The sequence below is a fragment of the Kwoniella shandongensis genome, chromosome 8 (assembly GCF_008629635.2).
Source record: "Kwoniella shandongensis chromosome 8, complete sequence".
NCBI classification, from domain to species: Eukaryota; Fungi; Basidiomycota; class Tremellomycetes; order Tremellales; family Cryptococcaceae; genus Kwoniella; species Kwoniella shandongensis.
The window spans coordinates 445375-469371 of NC_089294.1; the positions used below are offsets into that span (position 1 = coordinate 445375).

At 48.9% G+C, this 23997-nt stretch overlaps 5 protein-coding genes across 5 annotated transcripts; 2 read left to right on the top strand and 3 right to left on the bottom strand.

The window, feature by feature from the left end:
* Positions 1-487: 487 nt before the first annotated feature.
* Positions 488-4027, bottom strand: CI109_104618 (uncharacterized protein; the record flags this gene model as incomplete). The annotated part of the gene is made up of 10 exons (XM_065967527.1): positions 488-2288; positions 2344-2414; positions 2468-2575; positions 2626-2658; positions 2709-2798; positions 2851-2871; positions 2922-3129; positions 3195-3236; positions 3291-3607; positions 3686-4027. 10 exons carry the CDS (start codon positions 4025-4027, stop codon positions 488-490), a joined length of 3033 nt encoding a protein of 1010 aa, XP_065823599.1.
* A 1563-nt stretch (positions 4028-5590) lies between these two features.
* On the top strand, positions 5591-10292 carry CI109_104619 (uncharacterized protein; the record flags this gene model as incomplete). Its single annotated transcript, XM_032005928.1, has 3 exons — positions 5591-6003; positions 6066-8650; positions 8710-10292. The coding sequence occupies 3 exons, from the start codon at positions 5591-5593 to the stop codon at positions 10290-10292; spliced, it is 4581 nt and encodes a 1526-aa protein (XP_031859712.1).
* A 7196-nt stretch (positions 10293-17488) lies between these two features.
* On the top strand, positions 17489-18810 carry CI109_104620 (uncharacterized protein; the record flags this gene model as incomplete). The annotated part of the gene is made up of 3 exons (XM_032005930.2): positions 17489-17683; positions 17765-18352; positions 18421-18810. The coding sequence occupies 3 exons, from the start codon at positions 17489-17491 to the stop codon at positions 18808-18810; spliced, it is 1173 nt and encodes a 390-aa protein (XP_031859714.2).
* Positions 18811-19130: 320 nt separating this feature from the next.
* CI109_104621 (glutathione-disulfide reductase) lies at positions 19131-21484 on the bottom strand (the record flags this gene model as incomplete). Its single annotated transcript, XM_032005931.1, has 12 exons — positions 19131-19168; positions 19234-19293; positions 19364-19502; positions 19618-19705; positions 19761-20148; positions 20209-20591; positions 20747-20896; positions 20998-21007; positions 21076-21089; positions 21152-21231; positions 21316-21361; positions 21441-21484. The coding sequence occupies 12 exons, from the start codon at positions 21482-21484 to the stop codon at positions 19131-19133; spliced, it is 1440 nt and encodes a 479-aa protein (XP_031859715.1).
* Positions 21485-22043: 559 nt separating this feature from the next.
* On the bottom strand, positions 22044-23676 carry CI109_104622 (uncharacterized protein; the record flags this gene model as incomplete). The annotated part of the gene is made up of 7 exons (XM_032005932.1): positions 22044-22396; positions 22454-22728; positions 22830-22912; positions 22978-23034; positions 23196-23243; positions 23311-23345; positions 23550-23676. 7 exons carry the CDS (start codon positions 23674-23676, stop codon positions 22044-22046), a joined length of 978 nt encoding a protein of 325 aa, XP_031859716.1.
* Positions 23677-23997: the final 321 nt, after the last annotated feature.

A 23997-nucleotide genomic window follows, 5' to 3' on the forward strand; every position in this document is an offset into this window, starting at 1 on the left:
TACTTTGAGCTTCGAGTGAGGGTGATGGTTATCTACCGAATGTCCCGCTTGTCGTACGGACGTACAGTAGGTCGGGATCTCCCACTTGGACTCCTGACCTGTGATTAAGACTGCAGCTCCAACTCGATTAACCAAGGAGGTATTTTCATACAGTACCACTACACGACCTCCTTTGTGATGAGTGATGAAAGGATTGTACAAGACTTTGGCAATCAATATGGACACACTTAGTACAGTACATGTACAGCATAACCTTTGACGACAGTACAGTACCAGGAATTGTGGTTAGTGCTGCACAGTCTGGCACTCATAATGCGTGATACTCTGTGCGCGCCTGTACGGATGTACGCCACGCTGGGGTCCTTCCGAAACGTCGTTGCATCGTAAATGTCGTCAGTATGTAAATATATATGATAATCTCTTTCACTTCGGATTGTCCATTATCTCTCTTTCACGCTTCTCCGTCATGTACGCTATATGGTCTTTGCTACTCCTTCACTCCCCAGTCCTCCTTTTCGAGCTCCCAAACTATTGCCGGGGTTTCTTTCAGCTCTAGACGAGGTGCCGCTTCCCCCTTCCCAGTGCTCCCGTCTCCCTGTAATACACTACCGCTCGACGAGACGCTCGCTTTGCTGGATCGTCCAGATACCGAAGCTGGAACCGAACTCGACGCTTTACCTCTCTTCACTTTCTTCTCGAACCAATTTGATTCCGTATGTCTCCTTACATTCCATGGTCTGCCCCCATTCCCATCTCCATGTTCTATACCTGCCTGAGCTGATAGAGGTGAGATACCCCGAAGAGATGGTTTCGATTCTTTCTGATGATTGCCCAGTTCTGATGCGATCCCTTTCAAGATTGGGAAGGTTTTCAGTTTGCCAAATACTTTTCGAGTGTTCTCGATGCCTTTACCAGCAAAGAGCGGAGGACGTTGTTTGGTTGGACTGTGAGAACTTCGCGAAGAACTATCGGAATTCTTGGTCTGCCGTCGAAGTCCCGATCCGCCCAACATCGAGGATCGACGTCGCAGTCGAGCGAAGATCGATCCTTTGCTATAAGTCGGTCCATTGGGAGCTGAAGCGTCAGGTCCTTCAGCTTCGAGTTGTTCCCAATCGTCATCCTCGAGATTCGTGATTGTCCCATTCAGCTCGACCGACAATCGAGCGATAGGTATCGTGTCGTCACTGGGAAGACGGGGACGACGTCTGATCAGACGGGCGGGAAGATCGATTCCAGGTGACGGTACTGATACGATATCCGATACGGACAGACCTGAAGATGGGAGTCCAAGCGGTACCCCAGTCTCGTGCGATAGGCGGGGTTGAAGACCGTTCTGCACCTTGATCGGAATGGGGTAATGGAGCACGGGGGGTACACGTGATGTCATGGGCGAGCCAGGAGGTGGCAGTGGCGAAGAGTTCTCGGGTCCCTGGTCGGAATGTGTAGGCGATGGAAGAGGCGGGAGGTGGGATGACTGCTTGCTAGGGACTATAGGCTCAGAAGGGCGAGATAATAGTGGGGGAAGCGATGGCCGAGGTTGCTCTTCGGCAATATCTCCTTGTGATATAATTTTGTCCGGAATCGGATCATCGCTGGTCTCCTTATCGCGGAGGGTGTCGATGAGTTCATCGACACTGCTGGAGCTTGATAAAGTCGTCGTCTCAGGAACGAAGAGGGACTGCTCTTCGAGATCGACCACAGAGACATCGTTCGAATGGCGATCAGGTACGATACCCTTGTGGTCATCCTCGATGTTGACTGTGTCTGCAACCGTAATTGTATTGATCTCCTTCAAATCGGCCGACAAGCCCGCCTGGTGTTGTTCTACCAGCTTGTGTCGCTCATTTGGCGTTTGCAGTGTCTTCGAATGCGCGCTCTCATCCTGATTTCGGAGTAATGCAGGATCGCGAGTCAGAATCGAGCTCGGTGACGAGGTTGTAAGAGGCGCTACTGATACAATTGTTTCCTCCTCGAGTTCGACACTTGCTTCATCCTGATTATGCACATCCGCTTCACTCTCCGTTCCGTACTCTTCTTCCCTTGACCAAGCGAACTGACTCAATTCGGCCTTATATTTCGCCTGCTCCAAAGCATACAGCTGGTTGTCATTGAGTGGTGTACGTTGAAGCATGTCCTCATAATCTCGGTGATCGTGATTCGACATATCGACGGAGGGGCTTTCGTCCAGACATAGTTTGGGGAAGTAGCGGGTGTTGTACTCGGCCATTGGGTCGATCTCCAACCCATAAGGATCTTCATACTCTCCCCGTCCTACAGTGTCCCAATCACTGTGGCAAAATTAGTCAGTTACAATGTATCCGGTATCATTCTGGTGAGACGTACATCATCGAGAAATATCCGTGCTGTTTCACACATGGTTCGGTCAAACGCCACATTGGGTCTTTTTGGAGCAGCTGTCGGATCGGATTCAGCTCGAAGATCGATGTATGGTATTACCGTGACTCACGCCATCAATGAAGGATAAGGTCATCTGATCAGGCCTATATCTAGCATATCTAGGATCGTCAAACATTTCGTCCCAAGGGGTGTAGAGTATGCGTTCATATAAAACAGTCTGACATTCAGTCAGCCACCGCCGCGTCGCGCAGTAGTGTCCGCACTCACATGTGATTCGTCTTCTCGTTTCCGAAAAGGCACCTGGCAGGTTGGGTCAGCTGATAGCGCTGGACCATAACCATAACGCATACCTTGCCAGTGAGACCCTCGACAATGATACATCCTAACCCCCACCAGTCGACAGCATAAGAGTATTCGCCTCTCCTCACTACCTCTGGTGCCTTGAGCTCTGTCAGTCTATCAATCTTATCATGTTCTGACAAGCCAGCTCACAATGTACTCCGTGGTCCCAACCTGATTCATGTGTCAGCGAGCCGTTCTCAGGATCGTCAATTTCTACTCACGAAGGAATACGCTTTGTCTATCTCTACTCGCTGTTGCACTCCTGCGACCGTTCGAACGCTCCCAGCCCCTGCTCCTGCCCAGTATGGTAACACCGGCTGTCCCCAATATGTTACGACATGTATCGGCTTCGGTTCTCCTCTATATGGGAATGCTTTTGAGAGCCCAAAATCTGCCAGAACTGCATGGCCATGAGCGTTGAGGAGGATACTAAACATGGCAGAATGTTAACAAAGCACACCGGGTCAAGATGCTGGGAAACGAAGAGATCGTACTTTTCCGGCTTGAGATCTCTGACGATGATCCCATGTCTATGTCTATGAGTATCGTGAGCGGTGTTTACACAATCACCTGAGTACCGAAATGCTCACAAATCCTCAAGACCTTGAGTGATGTCCGCTGCGTAGAACCTAGTCCTATGATCACCCAAGACGTGATTTATCTCCATTTGCGTCGCCAAATCCCCACCCGGATAAAACTCCATCACAAAGTAAAAGTTCTCCTTGTCCGTAAACGAGTAAACCAACTTCGAAACGAAGGGGTTGTCCGGTTCTTCGATTGCGAAGCGTTTGAGGATGCTGAGTTCGGTAAGAGTGTGGTGCATCTCGTCGTGGGTGAAGACGGAGCGTTTCGAGATTGCCTTCATGGCATGCACGCAATTAGTCGATGAGTGTTTGACAAGAAGGACCTTTTGTTGGCAAGCGCTTCTAGTAAGTGTGCTGTCTCCACGAGTCATATAGCGCTAAAAAACACAGAATGTACTCACTCGACCAGCACATCCAGTACCGACCACCCGGATAAGCTGAAAATCCTCCAATTCCGCCACATGCGCGTGCGTTTTCTGATGTCTTTTGCCATTCTCGGCGTGAGCGCTCTTGACATAATTATCAGATCCATCATCTCTGTACGCTTGGGTAGTATTGAGAGGTGGAACACCTCGCACGGTCTTGTCCGTAAAGGCAGGAGGTTTGGAGCCCTCATCATCCGGGTTAAGGGACTGGGAGGAAGCAGGCGACACCGTATCTTCCAGACCGAAGGCCTTTTCGCTGTAGAGTGGCGAAGGTGGAAGAGAAGGGTTGACATCCTCCTCAGGTTCAGGTGATGACATTGCTCAGTAGGAGAGGGTGAAACAAGCCTTTGTGGTATCTGATATTAGGTTGTTGATGGATATCGATTTGATTGTGTGACAGATGACGAGCTCAATACAGGTTGGGGACTATCGAGTGTGCTTAGAGAGGTGGTTCAAAGAGACGGCGACTACTGGGATGAGTCAAGTATTAGCTGATCAAGCGATATTACTAGTCGTTATTTTACTTTTCTATTGCCGTTAAATGAGATATGATGGAAATGAGGAGACGAGGATAGATACACCAGTAGGAGTACCATATCCAGTGTGCACTCACAAGTGATTTCGTGATCGGCGCACAGTCCCCCTTCCCCAATCCTTTCTGCTACGTCGACCTACCCTTCGTGGACTGAAACCACACTTGCCAAGAGGACGATTGTGCTGGAATCGCTTCTTTTGAGACGATGGGACAAAGATTATCCGTGGCTCCTACCGGCCGTCGACTCGGAAGATAGATCGAGAAGGCCTATGAAAGGAGGTGAATGGGTGGTGAAGGCGTTTCGACCCCTTGACCGCCTATCACGTCGGAAGTCTGGTGCTGATTGTACTTGATAGGGCGAGATACAGGGAGATAGGTGGGGGAGATGACCGAATGTGTGGATGAATGTGAGAACGAAGTCGAGTGTCAAAGAAAGTTGTGGAAATGATTGTGGATTTATCAGAACTGGGCAGCAGTATGGGTGGTCGATGTGTGTTGGTCAGGGTTAAACGGTGTATATTTCACGCCTTCATGAGCACGGACCACCTACCATCCCACCGACCCACCGACTTTCAACAACGCACTGACAATGCATCACCTCCTCGTACACGTCACCGCATCATTCCTATCTCACCTCGGCTACACTGGCCTGCATGATACTCACGTCTCTAATATCCCATGGACAGGATGCCGGGTGTCTGCACAAATGCCGCTCAGATATTTAGGTGTGAGTATGCGCGACTGCATGATCGTTGCCAGCTTTCGCTGTGGAATACGACCACAGCGGAGCAACACGGCGCATAGTTGACCAAGCTCGTACAGGGTACATCATTTGTAAGCAAAACGGACATTGTCGTGTGATAGCAAACGATATTGTGTCAAGGTGAGTTGTGATTGACGACACGAGGACAACAATGAAGATGTCTTTGATAACATGAAACGCATGCCCTTTAACTCCTTGATGGCTCAGGGTTTGACGAAGTGTTTCGGTATGTGATAAGCATGTTACTCGTAGTTCTAACTGTCAGGATCAATGCCACGTGTATTCAATGTGATGAGATGTGATGAACCGAGCGCGCCGCGCTTGAGATTGACTTTGGGATTGTGACACTGTAGAAGAAAGAGAGAGACGAGGAGTCGCGTAAATGGGTGCATCATCATTCAACCTATCACTCTTTCGATGTTATTATCACAAATGACACACTAGTCTACACAATTACCACGACAACCACACTCATTGATAGGTTCTGATCGACACCTTCACAGCTTCTGCGAAGCTCGTGGATACAGTAACCATTTTTACGGCCTCTCACGACACACAAAGGAACGACATTCGACAAGACGAAATGGCAGCCATCGCAGCGGCTCAGCCACACCACTTTCAACAACAACAGCAGTACTATCCTTCTCAATCTGTGATGGAGGATTCCGATGATGCGGATAGACGCGAGGACGATGATGATGAGGAGGACGAAGAGGAAGATGACGATGAATCCATACAAGGCGATTACGAGATGGATCCAGATCACGCCCATTTTTATCATCAACAACAACAACAAGCTATCTACTATCAACAGCATCAACAACAGAAGAACGCTTCCCAGTCAGATGGGAATGCAACAGGAGCAGGACCATCAACGAGACAACAAGACGTCAATCCAGCTCAGCAGGATGCAGACGAGGAGGCGTATAGTGATGAAGGAAGTGACACCGATAGCATGCCGGATGAGAACATCGATTTCAGTCTGACATATGCTTTGTGAGCTAGTTAAGTGTCGTCAATCCTGAATACAATAAGCTTACCACGTGTCTCTACCACAGACACACTTTCCTTGCCACGGTCGAAGGTCAAGCTTCAGTAGTCAAGGGCGACTCACTCGTCCTCTTGGACGATGCCAACTCTTACTGGTGGCTCGTGCGCGTGTTAAAAACAGAAGATGTAGGCTATATACCAGCTGAGAATATCGAAACCCCTTATGAGCGACTCGCCCGTCTTAACAAACATCGAAACGTAGACCTCGCTGCAGCCACACAACTGGAGAAACAAGCAGGAGCGGTGCAAGGTCGAGAGCGACTGAAGGGTTTGTTGGCTGGAAAAGCAAAGGGAGTGAGAATGGACAAATCTGGGTCTGGTGACGGATCGGATGAAGCTGCTGGGAGAAGAGTGGTGTTCGCCCCTCCGACATATGTCGATCATCCGGGTGTGACATGGAGCAGTGATGAAGAGGATGAAAGTGGAGAGGAAGGGGAGTACGAAGTGGAAGAGGTCGAGCGCAACTCTGCCGAAGGTCACGAAGATGAAGTTGGAGACAGGAGACATGAGCAAGACGTGCAGAGAGTCGAGCAGTCACTTGGTGGAGCAAAACAAGATTACGATATGGAGCCAGACGATGGTGTGGAATGGGCAGACGGTGCTGGGATGGAAGAACAAAAGCGTGTCATCGAACAGAAACAACAAGCCGCCGTCAATTCTGCAGCTATACAACCGAAATCGAACAATCCATTCGCACCGCGGGTGTCAGATCAATCGGCGAGTCAACCAATTGAGCCAATGTCGAATGGACTAGGTCGCTCTGTATCAGCTACATCACTCAATTCCAACCCCGGTGGTCACCTTGATCCTGCTCAAGCCACAAACGATACTCGCCGTATCACCGCTACCCCGGCTGTCGCCTCCGGTCCCCTTCTACCTTCCGCTATTGTTCAGCAGTCGGCTGCTCCCCGTAACGTTAGCGGCCAATCCGTTGCTTCCGTCTCATCGGCTCTGTCGGCAAGCTCGTCTGTTCGAAGCGGTACACCTACCAGTCCTGAGGATCCTAAAGGCAAGGTCAAGAAGGGTCGAAAGAGCAGCAAGGAGGATCTGGAAGGTGGAGAGAAGAAGAAGAGAGGCATGCTCGGAGGTCTCTTTTCACGGAAGGGCAAGGATAAGAGCGGGAAGGGGATTTCCGGCGGTGACACGAGAAGTTCTGAAGAGAGCATGGTCAGTGGAGCAGTCGATGTCTCTCCCGCTAGTCAAGGTCGATATTCTGAGGACACTGCTGCCGGACGCCCTCCGAGTGGTATCGCTCCGCGGACGTCCAGCATCAATCTGCAGCAGCAACAAGGACAACAACCCGCCATCTCAGCTCATAGTCTACGTCTCCAACAGCAAGACCAAGCTCGAATGCAGTCATACACAAGCAAGTATCTCAACAAATCGCCTACTTCCGATCAATATTCTCCCACCGCTGCAGAAGCGGCAGCCGCTGTGGCTCAATCGGCTGCTGCCATGCGTCTTACTGCTAACATGAATGGCGGTGTCAACGGCCACACCGGCAGACCCAGCAGTATCATCGTCAGTCCCAATCCTGCTGGACCTCCGTTGCTCAACGTCATTCGGATATTTGCTGGAGATCACATCAAATCGGATGCGTCATTCAAGACCGCGCTCATCAACGAAACAACCTCCTCAGCCGATCTTATTCGTCAAGCCATGCAACGGTTCCGATTGCCTGGTGGATCTAACGCTGGTCTCGATTCGACCTATTACATCACTGTGAAAGATTACAACGGCGAAGAGATGGAGTTGACACAAGATGAAAAACCTTTGGCGGCTTTCCAAGAAGCTGTCCAACGATGGGCGAACGAGTCGGACGAGAATCTCCACTCGAGATTGGGTGCCATCACTCCGACGGTGAAGCGATCAAGCGTCAGCAGTATCTCAAGCGTCATCAGCTTGTCGTCACATCCTGCTATTGCAAAATTGGGCATGAACGACTTCTCTGACGACTCAGCCGTCAAAATCTACCTCAACAGACGGAGACCGATGAGTGTGCAGATGAACGGTGTCGGGCCGACTCAAGGAATGCCTGAACCAGCTAGCGAGTTCTCTAGCTACAGCACCCAACTATCGACAGTCCAGGAGTCTAGTCCGGAATCGCACAGCGGCGAATGGGCAATGGGACAGACACCTCCTGGGGGCAGTAGAGCTGGCGATACGGAGACTGGCACGATGACACCACCGACACCACAAGCTCAACCTCGATTCAATCCATCTCTTACGGTCTCAACCAACGGTCCACCATCACCCGAACGATATTCTTCTCCGTCGGCCCGATTCACGTTGCAGCTCATCATCCACCCGTCCGATCTCCCCGACAGCTCAGCCTTTGACCCCTCAAGCGAAGCAATCGTTCCTCGAGCATTGCTACAACAAAGACAGGTCCAACCTCCGATCGAGCGGAGAAAGAGATTGTTCATGCTTCCTAGGAATGCAAATGTCGTTGATGCGATTGAACAAGGGCTGGATAGATTTGGAATCCCGGAGGGTGTGGTGGATGGGGGAGATGACATCGAAGACAAGGTTGGGAAGAGAAGAAGCATGACAAAGGTCAGATACAGCCTTGCGGTACTGATCGATGGTGAAGGTAAGTTAGATCATGGTCGGTCCATCGTGGACGGGAGACTGACTGGACGATATCTGCAGAGCGAGCTTTGGCACCATCGAGCAAGGTGCTAGACGCCTACACCAATCCTCCAAACCTCAAACCGATGGAACGAACTACGCCCGAACAGAGACGACGGTCCAGGGATTTGAGTCTCAATGCTGGATCTCCTGCCGATATTCTTCCTTCGGACCCCGTCTTCGTCCTGCGTCGAGTACAGACACGAGGTCTGGCTGGTGCGCGAGTAGACGGCACACCTCGACAAGCCCAGACGAACACCGATACACGCTCGCCAGCAGAGATCATTGCAGCTCAAAGAGCAGCTTCCAGAGCTAATCAGATCGCTATGATATCTGCTCATGCCAACAAGGATCAAGGAGTAGATATTGTCGTCCCCGACAGAGGAACATTCCGATCATCTCGACTTATGGAGGCGAATGGGGAAGTCGTCCGCTATTCGTATATCGATGACGATGGAGAAACCTACGATATATCCGATCTGCTAGAAGAGGAATGGCGTAAAGGAGGGGAAACCAGCAAACCCAGTTTGGTGACTGCTCGTCCACCAGGTCCTGCGCGGATGGAAACGGATCAATCGGTCTATCATACTGCGCCAAGTACACCCGAAGCGGGTGTGGAGAGGTTGTTGGAGACTGATGAAGAGAGAGGACCGGTACCAACCCGACGTGGGATTGAGGAGGAAGATATCTTGAGAGTTGCGGTGCAGAGACAAGAAGGAAAGTTGGAGGAGAAGTTGAATCGAGTGATCAACAAAGTCAAATCGGGATCTGTGAAGGGAAGCACCTCGTCGGAAGAAGTTGTTCGTGCCCAACAGCAGCGTGAAGAGAACAATGGACGTCAAACTCCCAATGGTGGTCGATCAACACCGCAACAGTACTCTAACAACATCCCTTCCCGATCTATCGCAACGTCGCCCGAGGGTCGACCTTCCGATCCCAATGCTACACCTCGAGCCTCGGACGTCTATCATCATAACCAACACCAACATCAACATCAACCACGGAGCTCTTCTCGTCAAGCGGATATCCAAACAACCGCTGTTTCGGTCAACCGGATCATCTCCCGCCATCGCCAACAGCCTTCCATCGCATCGATCCTTTCAGATGTCGAAACGTCTTCGCAGAACAATCACTCTAACCAACAATATTCAGCCTCATCAACCACCTCGACAGAACGTGGCGAACATGAACGAGATGATGGGGCGTCCACACCTGTCACAGCAACAAGTTCGACGCATCCCACACCACCTATCTCAGGATCTGGGGCGATCTTCACTCGTGCGATCAATTCCGTCTCACCGACTCCCACAGCGCCTGTGAGCTACCGAGATGATTTCGGTATGAAAGCTATGATGGCGGTGATTGAAGCGAGAGCGAGGGAACTACGACCGCCGTCTTCCAAAAGCAGGAAGCGAAGCTGGGGAACAAGTGAGGGAGACGAAGAGAGGAAGATCGAGGAAGCAGAGTCGGCTTTAGTAGGTGAAAAAGTGGATTGGGAAGGTGTACATCCGGAGATCAAGGGTTGTTTTGAGGGATTGCAGAAGAGATTGGCGAGCTTTGATAAGGAGATTGATGAGTTGTTGGCGTCTGTCGGGGCGTTGTGAGTGGGAGAGTCGTCTCGGGTCTCGTTGTTCCTTTTTCTTGAACATCAGTTTCCTATACCATATACGTATACCGTTTTGGGCTGTATCGTAACGCGTAACGTGTAGTAGTAAGTACCTGTATAATGAATTCACGAATGCAACCGCGCGACTGCAATCTCTTTGTCTGGTACCACTACACCTACCAAGGGGCTCCAGGTCGCTGATGATACCCGTCCGGGCACTCATCAAGGGTATTGATGAGCTCTGACACGCAAGAAGCCTTCCTTCAACAACATTGACATAATCATGCAGCGGACTTCTAGTACGTAACCTCGCGAGACAACACAATAACGCATGCCTCGACTGTGAGGTAACCGCGCCTGTGAGAATCATGAAGATGAGCTAAAACCTGACCCATCTCAGCATGGTGAGAACATGCAACATGTTGAAGGTTGAACTTTGCCATTGCAGCATGTCAAAGGTAAACCGATAGGCAACTCGACTCGCTGTCAGTTTGTTACCATGACCGAGGTATGAAGCGTCATCGTTGGATGTGTGTTTCAAATGTGAAAAAGGATATACATTGATTTTTGAGCATGGATCAAGGGAACAGCAACTGATCATACATGTTTCCCTGGCAGATGACATCACATAGACCAGGAGCTGTGTTGAGGGGTCTGAGGGTATAGGAGGGGTTGCACTGAGTTATGAGCAGCAACATCCTGAAGAGGTATATGACTCACAAAAACATGAGCAAAGCAGCACTGTCTCAGAGTAACGACATTGACCCTAATAGCAATTCACACTTCACACTTCACACTTCTCATTTCTCATTCTCACTTCTCACTTTCTGAATTCACATTGCCCAGACCGCCATGATGTCTTCCTCCAGATCTGAAACCAATGAGTCTTCAGGTGGGTTATTGTGACAAACCTGATGTTTCTGACATTGACTTGGACTGGCGACCTAGTTGCATCACATAAATCTCAGAGTTGTGGTGCAACTGACAGGACTAGGATGTTAGATGATGCTCAAAATCAAGTGCGGTCAGGTCAGTAAAATATCACTTGGTGACCATGGGACATAATTGTGTTGACCACATGAAATGGGCGCACCCTCTGATACTTTTCAGGATTGGAGACATGGTTTAGCACACTATTCCAAAAACAGTGCAGTGAGATTGGACGGCTTTCTTCAAGTTTGACCAAAGACGACAAGTCAAAATTGGACTGTATCTCTGAGCAGATCAAATTATTGGATGATACAAGGATGTTTTATCATGAAGCAATGGACACCCCTCATGAAGCCAAAGCATATGGTCAAGCATTTGCTGTGTGTTGCCTTTTCAATGATTCAATTGGGAATAAGGGTAAGTGTATGAACTGAACACAGAGGCCCATCAGCATCCATTTGAGATCGGCTCATTAGGGACTATGCTCATTGATATGACTTCTGATTTACAGATTGCTTACTCCAAGCAACTACGATCAGGGATGATATGAGACAGGAATGGGAGAGGGAGATAGCAAAATCCACGACATCATGGTTGCATTTATGGAAACAGTATCAAGGTTACAAATGGTGGTAGTATAGTGTCACGACCTATACCGATCATCACAAAGACATCACAAACATGCCACAAGACTTGTCGTAATTCACAGAACCTTGACGCGATTATATGAACTCAGAATTATTGCATTGTCTTACCACAAACCTTCAATCATTACCTATACATGTGAGTCCAGAATATGGCCTTTTGACGATTGGGACCCGGAACATGAACATAACCAAGAACAGATGAGAATTGCGCAGGGATATAGATGATGGACTAACTGTAGTCAAGAGAACGTATCCCCAGTGATTCTCAATCTTAGTCTTCACCATAGTATATGAATTCAGCCACCATAGCCACGACCTTAGTAGTCACCCAATCAGTCTTGACTTGGCTGTATATATGTTATAACCTCAAGTCCTTGATATGTGTGAACTTTGTATCACTGTCCTTGTTAGGTCAAACTATGGTCATTGGCTGGTTGATGTGACACCCCTGACAAATTAGTTCACATCAGGCATTCAAAGCAGGATAGATATGTGCAGTACAAAGCAGGAGAACCACCACCAAATGACACAATATATACAGGACTTCCAATCACCACTTACTTCCCAGCTACTTGCTTTCACCTGTCATCTGCACCTCTCTTCACTCGACCCAAAGAAAACAGATACCTGCTTCAACATTCAAAAGCCAATGAGGACCAAAACCACATACCCCTTCCCCTTCTTACTCCAATGATTCACAATAGCAGTAGTCACCAATCTCCAGACTATGCTCCACCCTACAGTGTTTAGCCCTCCCCTTTCCACCCCTTCTACATCACAACCAATGCTTTCAATCGGTTGTACAACATCTCACGAATGACATTGTCGAGCCTTCACAAATCCCCCTGGCCCAAATTCACCATACGACCCACTATCCAGTTCGATATCCTGATTGGCAGCCACCTTGAAGTAAGACACTGCTCGATCAATCGTTGGTGGGTCTCTCTCTGCCCGTTGAATCATCACGAAATGGCAATCATGTTCAGCCTCTGGTTGTGTTACCTGTTCAGATCTCATTGGGTCATACCCGACTACAGTGCGTTGGGAACATCGCCATGTTCCCCATTCAAGTGTCAATTGGATTGGAAAATCAACACGTGGTGGTTCGCCATCGTGATAATCAAGGGCATCGCGGAGAGGACCAGCATAATCTCTGGTTATTGACGAATTGCTGCTTGTGAATGGCGTGCGGGATCTTGTGTCCGGATCCAGGTACTTTTCGTCAAGATCTGATCCAGGTGTAGTTCGTGTTCGTGCATACGTAATGAAGTCAATGTACCTGCCAGAGATTGAAGCCTTGCAAGGAACCATAAGCCGGGGACGACACGTCAGAGGGCTGTCAGGATCAACAGGAGTGGTCGCACGTTCAAAGAAGAATGCTCGAGCTTCACACTGTCCGCTTATCCTTGTGGGTGTGTTCTCTGGTACTTTATAAATATCAGAATCTTCGCTGTGTTGCAACCCTTCATACCAACCACGCATTGTCTCAGTGAGACCCGGAATTTTGACATCCAGAGCGGTCAATTGTGAGCCATTGTATGTCAAATGCTCGTTTTGCATGATACTTGTGAGCCAAACTCGATCACCATGGGTGTATGAGGATTTGTGACCATCAAGGATACTTTGGACATCATCTAATGGCTGATGATCAGTGGTGCGTAGTACCCAACGCCGTGCTGGAGAGCGGGTGTCCCAATCCTCAGAGTCAGAGTCAAGGACTGGGATCACATCACGCGTCTCAACAGCTGCTGCGTAGTGATCCAATCTTATGACTTCATCATCAGGAATGCGTTCAGTCCACCCCAAGGTATCACTGCTTGAAGCGGTGGGATGCTGAGATGAGGACATGATAAACTTGCTTGTGCATGTGGGTGTGTACATGTGTCTGTGTATGCGTTGAGAAGTTGAAGACAGATGGAAAAGAGATGAGTTGAGAAACGAGCTGGTGAGCCCCTTTTTATAGAGGATCAGAGGTTCATTTTGCCACCGACGACTGAACCTCACCCTCTCATGACAAGTAGAGACCCCTGAGTGATCAAAGGAAAGCTCCTTTGCATATATCTGACGTGTGTGATTCAGATAAGGGAACAGGCATGACCAAGGGGCAAGAAGGGCAATGAGGTCAAGTGAGATCATTCCTTGGGATCTGAAACAAGGACAACCTTTGTAATACGACAACACTTGTCCAGTAAACCTGTGCATCACCTTTGTACCGTGTCATACGGCAGTTGGGAATATAGTCGACTATGGATTTCAAGATAATCATTGTTGTCATTTCATGAGTTTTGTTTGTCCATCATGAGTGGCTTCTGTGCTGTCACTCACCTGCAAGACAAAGTGATAAGAGAGCACCTCACATGCCAAGGCTCACACGAGAGAGGGGGGTTAGCAAAGGGAAGACTACTGTGCTGGCATGATGGTCACTGCCACATACATCATATGACCTGTCAGATCCCAATGCACTCGTCTTCCCAATTCCTATCCTCGTCGAACTTGTAGAACTTCATCCAACAGACCCAATTATCCCTTTGATCTAATTTGATGAACTCCCCGAGCTGTACAATATCGCTCAACGTGAATGGACAAATGGATGGATGGACACATAGGAGAATGGCTATTTGTCACGACCGTATACCGATAATCGCGAACATGCCACGAAACTCGTCGTAATTCATAAAACCTCGACGCGTTTATACGAACTTAGAACCATCACATCGTCGTACCGCGAATCTTAGATCTTTACCAATACATGTGAGTCCAGAATATGGCCTTTTAGCAATTGGCAACCGGGAACATGAACATAACCGAGAACAGGCGAGAATCGCAAAGGGATATAGATGAAGGAACAACCGTAGTCAAGAGAACAAATCCCAGCGATTCTCGATTTTAGTCTTCACCGTAGTATATGAACTTAGCCACCGTAACCACGATCTTAGTAGTCACCCGATCAGTCTCGACTTAGCTGTATATATGTTATACCCTTAAGTCCATGACACACGCGAACTTCACATCTACAATACTGTTTTGGGTCGAATCTTGGTCATTGGCTGGTCGGTGTGACGCCCCTGACACTATTCTTATCCTTGTACTCCTCTCCTTAGTGATTTCCCAATTGAAAGTCACAAACTATACCTTATGCCATCATTCTTGACAATATCACTTAGCCTTCGGTCATTCCCACACCACAACGCACATCCTAAGTTTGTCCTCCTTGGATTCTCGCCATTCTCGTCATTCTCGCTGAGTATCTTGTCCATTTTGTCATTATAGTCAATGCCTTTTCACAAATATCACTCAACCTTGTCTCCGTGGTGTGATAGGGCCTCATTGACTGAAGCCTCTGTTGATCATTGTGACACCTTCCAACATTGGACCAGCAATATCCAATGGAAGAGGGAGTATTGCCAGGTCCTTGTTCTGCCTTGCTACACTGTGCTATATTATGAAATTGATATTACGACAGAACAAGTTGAGAAATCAAAGGACGGGATGTAATTGGCCATTGCACAAATGTAGCAACTTCACCTGAATCTTGCGTCAATGACACATCACCTAGCCAATATTATAATAAGCTATCCCATGTATATATCAGAACTAGAAGATTATTGTTGCGACTTTGCCCAATTATGGCTATAAACACCCCCAAGGATGTTGGTCTTTGTGATCATCGTGCACGACAGGGCAGCGAGTGGCTGCAGCAGGAGCTCAAATGCATACATTGTCCTTCTTTTATATACACATAGGCAACTTCTCTTTCCACAGACTACCTGGTTCTCAGATTCAACTCATTGCTAGCTAGATCTGCTCTAAGTACAATCATCCAGTCCTTTCTTGCTTGGGAAGCAGTGCATCCTTGACTGACGAGTCTCCCTTGATGTTGGCTTCATCCCAAGCCTTGTTTGCTTTTTTGAGATTTGAGAGGGTTTCGTCACTGAAGCGATCCAGGTCACTACCAGACAAGGAGGCAATTGAGTGTCGCTGAGGGACAGGAGGAGGTGCCCCCCAAGATGAAGGTGGAGCAATGCTCCCAGAGGACTGGGTGGACGGCTGTTTCATCTTCATGGGAACTCCAGTCCCAACAGCTGCTCCCTGTTGGTATGTGTTCCATGTCTGAAAGACACTGCGACTGGGTCCAGATGATGGAGCCTGGGAAGCAGGGGTCCATTTCGATGAATCAGTGTAAGAAGTGTATGACTGATTGGAGTTCTGGTCCATGGTGGTTGATAAAATATTGGTTGCAAGGATGTTTGTCTTTGCTTGAGTGTGACTCCAAGAGAATAGCAAAAAGAGAATGGACCCTCAATACTCTCTTATATACCTTGAATTACCAGAAATTTGCCACTTGAACCCAAAACTGCAACAAGGGTTGCCGTGGCCCCACCTAAATCCAATATCTGAAACGGACAAATCCTTTCACGTTATTTCAGATCAGAAGGCAATGACTGTATTGAGAAGGCACTGACTGTGTTCAGAAGGCACTGAATACGTTCAGAAGGCATTGACTATGTTCAGAAGGCACTGAATATGTTTAGAAGGCACTGACATCATCGTTGATCATTACTGCAATCTGTTACAACTTGTCCCCATCAAATCTTGTTAAAACAATCAGCAGAGAGAAGATGGACTGTGAATGGTCACTAGATCAGTAACAATACAAGGAGACACTAGGTGAGCTTATCAAGATGCTTGATGATTGGTTGTCTGGAAGGCTGTGGCTGACAGTGGGTGAATGTCATGGCACACAAAACAATATTGGCAATAGGGTCGCTTTGGGTAGGAGGATCACTGGGAGTGTATGGAATGGTGATGCATCCAATTTGCAGGAAGAGCAGATCAATATGTCGTACATTGAAATGCCTACTTATATACCTTGTGGGATGTGCTTGAACTCTGATTGGGCCACATCCTGCTGAAAATTGGGAGAAAGTATGACCGAATCTGGTTGATACGTGAACACAACGCCTTCAATCCTTGTTGAAGATTGAGAACAAGCATGCTCGATTCTTGTTCAGAGCCAAGAACCAGTCTTGGTAGTAGTCCTTTGTGACACCTCTCAATGCCATCTCCTGATTTCGATCAGCTTGGGACTTCTGGGTCATCGTGAACGCCGCGCAATACGGCGACTCTACCGGTAGGGCGACGCTGTCTTGTTTCGGAGCAAGGCGAGTGGAAGTGCCAAATTACCAGATCTCTGGAATCATGTGCATGTCCTTGTCTCACGTCATACGAGCACGGTACGCTTGGCTTTGCCTTTGGCTTTGCTCTCGCGAGGCTGTCTCGACGACAGTACGGCTCAATCGGATTTGCTGAGCAAAGCTTGTATTTTCGGTTATGTACGAGTTACCGTTATGTCCATCCAAACCCTACGACTTAAACCCTTGTTGACGGCGAACTAAACTCTGCTAATGTCCATTCCCGAGTTGACCAAGTCGCTATGTCATGCTATGCTATGTGGTGGCGAGAGATTTGGCTGCCCTTGCTTCGGCCGCGATGTATATATTCTTGGTCAAGCTGAGCGAGTCAGTTGGGTGCATATCGTAGTCAGAATCAAAGCACCATCGACAATACTTTAGTATCCCCAGCTAAGCTCTACTAGTAGCGACAACGCAACGGTAGAATGTCGCGACACACACATATAGAACATTCCGAACATCTTACGGCTAATATGGCGCGCCATTTCGCCCAGGCTAGCCTAGGTCGTAGATCTACCATTCATATCCCCACTTCATCTTCTTCTGGGCTGGGGGCGGGAGTGGGAGGCGCGAGTGGTCAAGGGAATGTCACCGATATAGAAATGATGACTATAATCATGGTGAGTTTCTCTTCGAGCCCTGTCCTCTCGCTGAGCTATTGGACTGACTTAAGACCTCGTTGTCGAACTCTTGTTGAGTAGGGCCAAGTAGGGATATCCATGACCCAGACTCAAATAGATTACAAATACACCTCGAAGCGAAAACCGCACGGACGACATCACAGATCACGATCCGACCCAGAAACGGAGAATGAAAGAGATCCTGTCCACTTGGGTACCCGTCCTCTACCGCCTCCTGGTCGAGAAGAGTGGCAAGGAGAACGACATGGGCATGACCCGCCGTCACCACCACCACCTTCAACATCAAATCGCAGTCGACACGAAGGACAGCAGCCGCGGGAACACCGAAATCGACCTCTTCACGAGCTCAGAGACGATAATCATCACGACGGTGACATCAATCGTAGACATAGACACAAACACGACAAGAGGACCAAGTCGAAACGACATGTCCACTTTACTCCTCCCGCAGAGTGCCGATCGCCAGCGTCGTCGACGATGACACTGAACGACCAGATCCAAGACCGTTCGACTGACAACGAGGCCAAATCTTTGCCCATAGACGAAGCTTATACCAGATCGGATGAAGATATCGCTCGATCTTTCATCGTTGATGATTTGGCGGAGGAAGACGATTTGGATAGTATTGTAACAGATCGACCAATGAAAGTAAGTTTGCAACATTATGTCCGGGAGTACAACAGAGTTTATTGAGCGTCCAATTCGTCACACCACAGGATGATCACAGACGACATGGACTTCAACATCGACCCGATGGTCCACCAAATGGAGCGAATCTCCCCGAGGTCAGACTGAACGATAACGATAACTATCTCAATAATCAACGATCTGGGTCTGAACCGAACTCGAGCTCGAACGGTCCTCCGTCTTATCATGACGCGACTACTACTGGCACAACTACAGAGGACGGAGTTGTCTCATCGTCAGTACGATCAAACGTCGACGATGATGATCGCGCTTTCATCCTACATGTTCTGGAAAATCGTCTCGCCGAAATAGGATACAAGATTGAGAAAGTCAAAGATGGCGCGATACGAGATAAGATGATAGTTGCACGAGAGGATTTGCGCATCTTGTTGAAAGAGGTGAGAGGGACGGTGTGGTGACGATGATCATTTGTTGTCACAAGGTGATCTAAGCGTAGGCGTGTCATGATTTTGGCTGGATGTCTAGAGTCTGTATATTTTGCCTGCTGTGATGCTGTATTGTATATCTCCGTGCAATGCGTCACGTTGTACTCCTTGACCTGCGCTGTATCAGTATGTTGTAACGAGTGTTGTACCAATACTGTATCATTATGTAACCGGTAGTGATGTCTTAACTTCTCAGCGATAGGCTGCTTTGCGTGTGATGATACGGCAGACCTGAAGCGCGTGACCACGATGGTACATTGTTCTTACATAGTATCTATAGAGATGAACTCCTTTTAACGCAAGGTAACGAGCTCTTCTGAAGAAGTGGGATCTGAGGGAAATACAGAAGTAATTAGTGGATGCCAGTGTTCCCCGGGAAGTCAAGTGCAAACTCACGAATGGCAACACAAGAGTCAAAGTCGTCCTTTGTAGCTCCCATCTTCACAGCAACACCGACTATTTAGATAAGACATGTCAGCGACCAACGCTCGCCTGATCGACTCATGATCGGGGAGGAAACACTCACAGCCTTGCAGCATCTCGTCACTGCCTTCACCGATGATGTGAAGACCAACGACCTTCTCCTCTGGTCCGACGCAGACGAGTTTGTATGAAGTGGGCTGCTTGTGGTCCTCGTCGAGCATAGCGAAGGACATGGCCTTGAACTGGGGGGCCATGAAATGTCAGCCAAATTCCGACGATTTGAATGCAGCAACGGGAGAAAATGTAATCATGGCCGCCTGAGATCATGAAAGGCTTGATGAAGGGACGTGTACTCACCGAGGTCTTGTAGATCTTGACCTTGTCCTCGCCGAACTTAGCCTTAGCCTCCGGCTCAGAAAGACCGACCGAACCGATGGTAGGGTGTCTACACAGTGGTGATCAGCCTGTATCCATTTTCTGCCATGTTTTGTACTACTTACGAGAAGACCACACTGGGGATGTTCTCGTACGACAACTTGTCGTTCTTGTACTTCTCAGGCCCGAACAACCTGTTACTCAATCTTCTACCAGCAGCGATTGCGACGGGTGTCAACAAAGCCTTACCACCGACATCACCGACGGCGTAGATGTTAGGCACATCGGTATTTTGGTAATCGTCAACAAGGATATCGCCCTTGTCGTTGGTCTGGACACCGATCTTGTCGAGGTTGAGCTTATCGGTGTTAGAGTGTCGACCGATGGCCCAAAGCAGGACATCAACCTCGAGAGGTTTGTCGAGAGTGTCGACGTGGACGAGGAGAGAGCCGGAAGATGTCTTCTCGACCTTCTTGACGTTTGAGGTCTTGTGAACGTTCATACCGGTTTTCTCTGCGGGGTGGCACACACTTTAACCCAGCCGCTCTCGTCATTAGTACAGCTGCCACTCACCCATGTAAGGGACCAAAACCTCTGACAACATGGGGTCGAAAGTCCTCAACACTTGGTCACGTCTGATGATCAAATGTGTCTCTGTGCCGAGAGTGTTAAAGACACCAGCAAGCTCCACCGAGATGTAACCAGCACCGACAACAGCGACCCTCTTGGGCTGTTCCTCAATGTCGAAGAACCCATCCGAGTTGATACCGTAAGAAGCACCGGGGATGGTCTCGTCAGTTGGGATAGTGGGTCGACCGCCGACAGCTATGGTGAACTTTTTAGATCGGACGGTGTACTTCTCGCCATTGAGGGTCTCGATTTGGAGAGTATTGGCATCAATGAAAGAACCGAAACCTTCGTGGTAGTCGACCTTGTCCTTGACCAGGTTGGTCTCGCTGTGAACAGTGAACAACAGTCAGCACGCATTGACAAGAGGAATAAAGAGCTGTGATATCGACAGGGGTAACAATCGGAGTAGGAAGGGAAGGGTGTGTGATGGGGCGGCGAAGGAAATCGGACAAGCAAACCAGAAGGCGAGCAGAGAACTCACTAGATACCGTTCAATCGCTTGATGTAAGCATCCCTCTTGTGCTTCAGCTCTGTCCAGTTAAAGTCCTTGGCCATCGCAATACCCTCTTCGCCCTTTCCGAAACCGTACGCGGCGGCTTTTCGAAGGTTGTCGGCGATGTCGGCGGTGTACCTACAGGCGTGGACATACAACAATGAGCTTCTGATAGGAACACAACTCTGAGGGAAGGATGAGAGAAGTGTTGTGACCCGAGGAGAGCGATGAAAACATACCACATAACCTCTGAACACAGCCGGAACAGCGATTCCAATTAGCTTCGAACACATAATAATCAATCAGCAAAGACATACTCTTGGGGACACATCTGAGTCATGCAACAAGTCAGCTACATCACTTCGTAGACAATGTGAACATCCCCGAGCTCACCCTACATTCACACAAGTACCACCGAGCTTGGGGGTAGCTTCTACCAAACCGACTTTGGCACCGTAGGAAGAGGCTCGTCTCTATAATGGTGAATTCGAAGCTTGGTCAGCATCGGTGTACAGTTTCATTCCACCAGTTCCGAGTAGAAGAGGCGTAAGACTCACAGCTGAGGCGAGACCACCTGAACCTCCGCCGATGACAAAGTAGTCACTACGATGAGCGGCGATGAATCAGCAATATATTCTACGACGAACCTTATGACCTATGAGACGGCACGACGGATACTCACTATTCTTCGATTTCTTGAGCCTGGGTCTTACTGAGGGGAGGCATCTTTGCTATTATACTACTAGTAAAGCTTCTATAGTTGACAAATCCGTTGACGTTGGATCGTTTCGATGGGACTCGGAGAACCGATGACGAAGATGATGATGTTGATAATGAGGAAGAACACCTAACGATGAGAGAGGCTGTAGACGTTGACGGACGACGTGTCGCGCCTTGTATCGAAGTAAGAGTAAAAGGTCGCAGTTTGTATGTTTACTTCCTTCGCAGAGGAAGAAGATAGTCGCTCACAAAGGTATAAGTTATTTAGGCGATTGGATGATAGGAATGGATGGACGGGAGATTAGTAAGTTGTTAGAGTTTTGCAATTCTGTCGCTTCCGGTTAAAAATGGTGCAATCGCCGTTCTCTCATCTCAATGGGATAGGATGTCATCATCTCATCTATCGCCGTATCAATCAACATGCATCGTATGCTATTATCGTGCGACTCTGCTACCTACGCCGCTAATGCACAGATGCAAGAGATTGCATCCGCATTGTTTATTCATACCACCATGCGTGACTAAGCTTATCGTTGTGACTACTGCTCTACGCAATCCCCTGCGCTCAATCTTCGTCCATCCTTTCATCGGAAGCTGGCGGGCCTTCTCCCTCAGGCTTACTCAACCCAATCAACGCGTCCAGGAATCCTTTAACGCTAGTTCCAGCACTTTCGGGCAATCCCAGATCCCTCAAGATCCCTCCTGGGAGACCACCGCTTCTCAACGCGTTGTCAAGACTGGCAATGGCATCTGTGAACTGAGGCGCGGTGAGGATGGGTATCAAATCGCTTGCAGTAGGGTTGGAAGGAAGCGAAAGACCTGGCGGAAGTAACGGGGTCAAGCTTGAAGCGAGGTCAGGGTGAGATGTGAGCAGCTGAGAGATGTTTGCCGGGGAGAGGACATCGGTGAGACGGGCATCTACGATTACACACCATCAGCGACTTCGTCATGGAACGTGGCGACCCGGCAGCTAACCTTCTTCAACGGCTAAACCACCATGTTGTGCCCACTCAACCAACAACCTAGCCATCTCCTCTTGATGACCGGATCCTTGGCCTTCGTCAACATCCATACTTCCAGTAGCAGCGGTGCTAGATCCAGCGACTTGAGTAGGGGTCTCGGCGACGGGCGCAGGAGCACGAGGTGCGGGCTCCGGGTGAGAGAGTCGAGGAGCACCGGGAGTAGGTGGCCAAGAGCGTTCCTGGTTTCGCTGGGGAGTGGACGGGTTAGGCAGTAGGGCGGATCCGGGACTTTAGGCGAAATCGTCAGCCATATGATCCAGCTCACGCGATAGAAGCAGTAGTGGAAACCACACCTGAGCGTGATAGCAGCGTAGCATAAGTCCACTCACGTGTAGCTAGGATCCTGTAACAATGCGTTGATGTCCACTTGAGCCCTCACATCACCCGATTTCGAAGCTCGCTGGAACCAGAACTGAAACGCAGCGCGACAAGTCAGCGATGCGTGTCCTGAATATATACGAAACATCATGCGCTCACGAAGTATTTCTGGTCAGAGCTTGAGAACTTGAGGATGTGGGTTCGGCCCGAGGGGTCCTGGACAGAGGGGAGTCAGCACGATATACAGCCAGCTACGGGCTAGTACTCCACATCACATTGCTTGCGTTCCACCGTCTCTTTTGTCATCCACAGGACTTCAAATGACAGATCGGCAGAGCAATGGGATAATATGAGGCGCTGGATAGAAGATCACTCACCTGCTCAACCTTGTCGAAAGTCGCTTCTCCAGGGAAAATGATGAGCTCCTATATCCTCATCATACCGCATCAGCACTACGCCTCTTTGCAAAGAACTTTCGTCTTTCAGACTCACATCCTCTGTAGCGCCAGACACTCGTGATTTCCACCCTATGTGGACGACCATAGTGTATCAGTCATGTGTCTACACCAAACTTCGCTGCACTCGGCCAGATAGATGTGTTTCAGCAGCTATCTGGACTTTGAGAGGCCCGGACAGGCGTCGTTTTCTTGGTCACCCTCGCCATTGCCCCTCTTGATGATCCTGTCCTACGCCTTGACCTTAATGTGCACGAAGAAAAGTAATCAACTCACAAAGGTGCAACAAGTCATCCTCCAAGCTGAGCTCCAACAGACCCTTCTCAGCAGACGGATCAATCCATTTCGAATCTTCAGAACGACGATGACACCTTCCAGCGGGGATTGAGATGAGTGCGGACATCCTGTTTGTTGATGTTTGATAAATGTGGGTGAATTAGGAGGTACGATGACAGTTGAACTTGGAATGAAGTCAAGCTAGTTGATCGACGAGATGAGTGATAGTGACGCACACGCGGGCGCGTCTAAATGTCGTTTGGTGGCGTGGCACTCTGGTGCAATTTGTCGCTGACGATTGACCGGTTTGTGCATCTGCTTACGCTCTTTGCATTAGCGATCCAGTACCGCCCTACATGCACGGGAAGCGGATGATTGTGCCCCTTCTACTTATATGAGCGAGGGAGTCGTCCAGTAACAACGTTTTCCAAGTGAAATTACGGTAGCG